Here is a 6,113-nt window from a genome sequence, read left to right as displayed (position 1 = left end):
AGCATAGTGAGGAAATACTGGGCCAACGCAAGACTGAAAATCAGCTGGGAAAACTCTAATCACCATGTCTGATGTCAAAATGCTCTTCATATCTCCAACTCCTTTCAGCTTTGTTGACTTCAACATGCTTATTTTCTCTTCAGCTGGCTCCACTCCCCATTAGCAACTTTCCTCAGCAGGTATCTCACAGCCCTGTCATCTCCAACATCTTGGGATCTCCAAGGCAACCTAGGCTTCAGCTTCACAGCTTTATATAGTGGTCTCTCAAGGCCTCCATGCAGGGACACTGCTGATACATGTCTGGCCTCAGTGACTTTCCATAGTCATGGGGGAAGATTCCAGAACTCTTTTCTTCTATTCTTGACTGTAAACCTAGAACTATGTGCATGAAACTACCAAGTCCTGCTGCTTTCTGGAGTTGGGACATGGCCTCCTTGCTCAATTACATCTTTACCAACTTTCTATTTTCCATGGTTTCCCTTATTCCCTAAGCTTGTTTGACCTGAGACTGGATCTATGTATCAGACTGGTCTCAAACTCAGTGATGTGCTTGCCTTAGGAGCGTGCTGGGGTTAATGGTGTGCACCACCACATCCATGTCTAAGCTTTTTCACAAGTTGGAAAGTTAGCTGGGTAGGATCTTGCCCCGAGGTCACCACTCCCTTTATTCCCTTTCTTAATCTGTTTGTTTTCTTGAACACAGGATTTAGCTCCATTCTGCATCCTGGTACTCCCTTTTCACTCAAATTTTACATTTTATACTTTTCCTTTCTCAGCTTGCTCCTTTTCATTATAGGTCTGTATAACAGTGACCACTAATAATCACACAGTTGAGTCAATCCTCAGCTGATTTCAGATTTCCTCTGCTGATGGAATTAATTCAAATATTTTTACTTTAGACTCTTTAGAAAAGGCAAAAAAGCAGCTATATTTCTCACCAAAAATACCACAAGAATGATCTCTAGGCGATATATCAAAATTCTTCTTTTTTGAAATCTCTTAGCTAGGCCCCCACAATTCATATCAATCAACACCACTATCTTCCATGCTCTTATTAGTATGTACCATTAAGTAGCATTTGATAAATTTTTCTGTTTTCCTAATCCAAACTACCAAAATCCAAATTCCTCCAAATCAGAACATGGTCAGGCATATCAAAGCAATACCCTACTCCTGGTACCAACTTCCAATTGGTACAAACCCTATTGCTGTGAAGAAACACCATGACCACAGCAACTCTTATAAAGGAAAATATTTAATTGTTTTCTAGAGGGTTAGTCCATTATCATCATGGCAGGAAGTATGGCAGGCAGACATGATACTGGAGAAGGAGCTGAGAGTTCTATATCTTGATCCATAGATAACAGGAAGTGGACTGTGTCTATACTGAGCATAGCTTGAGCATAGGAGACCTCAAGGCCTGCCCCCAAAGTGACATACTTCCTCCAACAAGGCCACATCTTCCAATAAGTGCTATTCCCTATGAGATTATGGGGCCAATTATTACCAAACTACCACACTTGTCTACAAACCAACCAGATAAAGACTCAGTTTTATTGTCAGCTTGACACCATCTAGAATCACTTTGGAAGAGGGAACCTCAAATGAAGAATTTTCTCAGTAAGGTTGGAGGTCATCTTGATTGATGGTTGTTGTAGGAGGGCTAAGCCCACTACCATCTTGTGTCATCTTTAGCCAGGTGGACTTGGGTTGTTTAATTAAGCTTCCTGAACATGAGTCAGAGAGCAAGTCAGTAAGCAGTGTTCCTTCATTATTCCTACCTCTGTTTCTGCCTGAGTTTCTTCAATGATGGATTGTGACTTGGAAGCATATGTTAAAATAAACTATTGCCACCTCAAGTTGATTTTGGTTATGGTGTTTATCACAACAACAGAACAGCAAACTAGAATAAGACTTTTGGTCAGGTGATTCTAGGCTGTGTCATGTTGACAGTTAAAATTAACTAGGACAGCTGGTCTAGGAAGGCTTCCCTGGGGAGAGAGCATTTCCAGAGGACACCAGAGAACATGCCACTTGTAAGCCTCTTTTGTGTATCAAAGGAAAAAAAACTTTCAATGTCACTGTTTTCAGGAGACACTCTTCACATTTTAATGAGAACTCACTTAAGTCAGAATCTATTTTGTTCCTTAGTAGTGATTAATATTGTCTAGATTATTAACAGCTCTCAGATTTTGAGACAAAAGTAATTATATGTCTGACCTTGAATGCTGGCTTAACATGGATGAGAGGGGCTAGAATTTATCTGGGAAACACAGATAGATATGGGTTATGAAGGAATCTACCTATGAACAGGAACTAGACATCCTCCTGACTGCCTTATTTGTCTAGTTCACTCTGGAACTCGCAGTAAAATGGGCTTCAGCTTGAACATGGCTTGGCTGTGTCTTACATGTGTTCAAGAATTAGAAACTTGATTCTGGATGTGTCAGTGTTGAAAGTTGATGTGGACCCTTCAAGCGTTGGGACATTGCAGGAAGTAGCAAGGTCATGAAGAATACTACCTTTATAAGGAGCTCATGTATGTTTTGTGGGATCTTTGTCAGTTCTTACAAGATGAATATTAAAAAAGAGAAAGGCTGTTCTCCCATTTCTGACTTTCCATATGTATAAATGTTCCCTATACATAGTTCTCACCATAATGTGTAGTGTGAATTCTAGTTGGTCTTAATAATAAAAACCTGTAGTCAGATATTGGGGTAAATGCTGAAAAATTATGGAAGTAAAAGAGTCAGCCACTAGAGAGACCTTTTACCTCTACCAAATTCTCAGACCAAAGTGGGCAAGACCCTATCCCCATGAATCCTCAGAATGAATACACTGGGCTCCTGTCTCCTCTAACCTTATATTCCTCTCTCTGCCCATCCATGTCCCTTCCTGTTTGTACCTTCCTAGAGCTGGGATGAAAGGCATGTGACTCCTGAGTACTGGGATTAAAGGTGTGAGCCACTACTGCTTAGCTCTATGGCTAATTAGTGGCTTTGCTCCAAACTTTGATCTTCAGGCAGGCAAGCTTTTTTGTTAGATCACAAACAAAATTTCACCACAATAATGTTTTCTGCCATGTTGTGTTATAATGAGAGGATTCTTAACCAAAGCCAGCACCATTGTGTTTGGCCATTCTCCTTTCAAAATCTGGGATGTAAATAAACACTATTAAAATACAATGTACCAAACTATATTTTACTACAATGATTGAAAAAAGTTAGTTCTGAGAGTCATGTTGTTGGTAAAGAATATTTGACAATGTGGTTAGAACTGAGTCATAGACAGGTTAGCAAAATCTGAGGAAGTCGATTAGAAAATCCTAAAATGCTGACAGTGTAGTAATGTAGGAAATATAATGAAGTCAGATGGCACTAAGGCTAGGGAAGACTTAGCACACTGTAGAGATCACCTAAGTATCTGTGAATCAACTCCAGATGCAAATGAATGCTGCTGATGGGAACGGGGGTAGACCTACTCCTACTAACTGGATCAAAACCTCATACGAATCATTCCATGTTCTATAGCATTATAGATGGCAGAATTAAAAAGGGATGAATTGGAGACAGAGAGATAACTCTGTGGGTAACTGTTTGGAGATTCCTGGGCTTGCTGACCAAACACACACACACACACACACACACACACACACACACACACACACACATCTGTACACGTGTGTGTGATGGAGTGGTGGTACTTGATGGGGGAAATATTTAAACACTAAGGATTCAGATCATTGGTTGATTGCTTTCAACTGCATTGGGCAGGATTTGGGAGCTATAGTGTGATCCAAAGACAGGATATATAACTACAAAGGAGTTGGAGTGGAAAGATTTGACACCTTTTCTGTTGCCCAGAAAAGGAGTAAGGAAAGACATAGGCATGTACGGCTGTGGCTTACTAACAGTTTGTAGAAGAGGTTGCTACTCAGTGGTAAGGCTGGAGGCCTCAGAAGCCCCAGTCTGGTGCTCTAGACCTGGGAAATTCCTGGAAAACTGTACATTTTCAGTCCACACTGGGAGGCTGAAATCAGGAAGGATGACAGCAGCCACAACAGGATAGATGAATTCACTGGCAAGGAGTGAAAGGGACAGGTAAAAGAAGACTTACCTCTCCCTATATATGTGAGCTGCTGTCAGAGCTGCTGATCCCTCTAAGGGAGTCTTCTCTCCTACTAATACTTCTAAAAAGTGCACTCACAGATTGCCTTGAGTCATGTTTCCTGGTTGATTTCAGGTCCAACCAAGTTGACGATCAAGAATTAGCACCATGCTTTCTCTTACTAGTCCTGCCTCAAGAGTCTGCGAACAATATCGTCATCAGATGAGTGCTCTTTACCAGGGATCTCTAAACCAGGAGTCCAAATAAACCTCTTTGATTTAAATGTTTCTATCTGGAAATATTGTTTTATTTTCCAACACAAAACAGACTAAATACTCTGTGTTTTGATCTAGCCCATCCTCTACATACTACCACTATGTTTGGTTGCTTTATGCCCACCTAGTATTTGAGAGACAGGACAAGAAATGCACTGTAGGTAGCCGCTTAGCAACGCGAGAGGGTCAAGTGACTCCATCAGCTGACTCCGGTGGAGGAAGGCGCTGTGGTTACCAGTTCTGGAGGTGTTGCAGTCACGATTGCACGGCTGGGGGCCCGAGCCGAACTGTCACCGTCAGAATGTCGGGCAAAGACCGGATTGAAATCTTCCCTTCGCGAATGGCTCAGACCATCATGAAGGCTCGATTAAAAGGAGCACAGACAGGCCGAAACCTCTTGAAGAAAAAATCTGATGCCTTAACTCTTCGATTTCGACAGATACTGAAGAAGATAATAGAGACTAAGATGCTGATGGGTGAAGTGATGAGAGAAGCTGCCTTTTCATTGGCTGAGGCCAAGTTCACAGCAGGAGATTTCAGCACCACAGTTATCCAAAATGTAAATAAAGCACAAGTGAAGATCCGTGCCAAGAAGGATAATGTGGCAGGCGTTACCTTACCAGTGTTTGAGCATTACCATGAAGGAACTGACAGCTATGAACTGACTGGTTTAGCCCGAGGTGGGGAACAGCTGGCTAAACTAAAGAGGAATTATGCCAAAGCAGTGGAACTACTGGTGGAACTAGCTTCGTTGCAGACTTCCTTTGTTACTCTGGATGAAGCCATTAAGATAACCAACAGGCGTGTAAATGCCATCGAACATGTTATCATCCCCCGGATTGAACGCACCCTTGCCTATATCATCACAGAGCTGGATGAGAGAGAGCGAGAAGAGTTCTATAGGTTAAAGAAAATACAGGAGAAGAAAAAGATTATCAAGGAAAAATTCGAGAAGGAGTTGGAGCAGCGGAGGGCAGCTGGAGAAGTGATGGAGCCTGCCAACCTGCTGGCCGAGGAGAAGGACGAGGACCTACTGTTCGAGTAACGGCCCCTTCGCTCCCTCAGACCCAGCACCCGCTCCATTTTAACTCAGTGTGTAGGTTTGGTATATGTGGGTATTTATTTTGGCATAAGAATCCCCCTGGCTGTAAGATTAAGGATGTCCCGTGAGACTATTTCTCCTGCATCCTAATTCAGCAACCACTTATCACAGTTGAATGAGATTTGTAAAACTTGCCCAGCAACTTACATACTTTCCTCTGTGAAAGTGTCATACGATCCTCTGTACAGTAGCTTCACTGGTTCATACCAACATTCATGGTCTCAGCCAACGGCTGTGAGCAGCCCTCACGCCTACCCACTTGCAAACCTTGACACTGCTGGCTGAGGCTGCGCAGCCACTGTTGTGTTACTGTGGTCTCAGCTCTACTCCTGCTTTTCTTTGCACGATAAGTCTGTCTGTAATGGAAGCAGTTCTGCCCATTTAAATGTGACTTATGAACAGAGTAAAATGATTTAAAAACAAAAAAACAAAAAAAAAAAAAAAAAAAAAGAAATGCACTGTAGGTGAACCCCCCTATCTTTACCTTCTCTGCCTAAGGCAGGCTTGGGCTTGGTTGGTCAACTTCCTAAGCAATGAAGTCTGTTCCTAATAGGAGTGGGCCACTTTTCACACTCATTGGTTTCTTCTTCTTATCAGTCTCCCCCTAGCCACAGACAGACTGGAAAGCT

At 42.3% G+C, this 6,113-nt stretch overlaps 1 protein-coding gene across 1 annotated transcript; it reads left to right on the top strand.

The window, feature by feature from the left end:
- The first annotated feature begins 4,551 nt into the window (after positions 1–4,551).
- Positions 4,552–5,903, top strand: LOC119814857 (V-type proton ATPase subunit D). The gene has a single exon (XM_038330927.1). The coding sequence runs from the start codon at positions 4,684–4,686 to the stop codon at positions 5,425–5,427; it is 744 nt and encodes a 247-aa protein (XP_038186855.1). The 5' UTR covers positions 4,552–4,683; the 3' UTR covers positions 5,428–5,903.
- The last annotated feature ends 210 nt before the right edge of the window (positions 5,904–6,113 follow it).

This window comes from Arvicola amphibius, chromosome 5 (assembly GCF_903992535.2).
Source record: "Arvicola amphibius chromosome 5, mArvAmp1.2, whole genome shotgun sequence".
In the NCBI taxonomy this organism is placed as follows: Eukaryota; Metazoa; Chordata; class Mammalia; order Rodentia; family Cricetidae; genus Arvicola; species Arvicola amphibius.
This window is presented reverse-complemented; position numbering and strand designations above follow the sequence as displayed.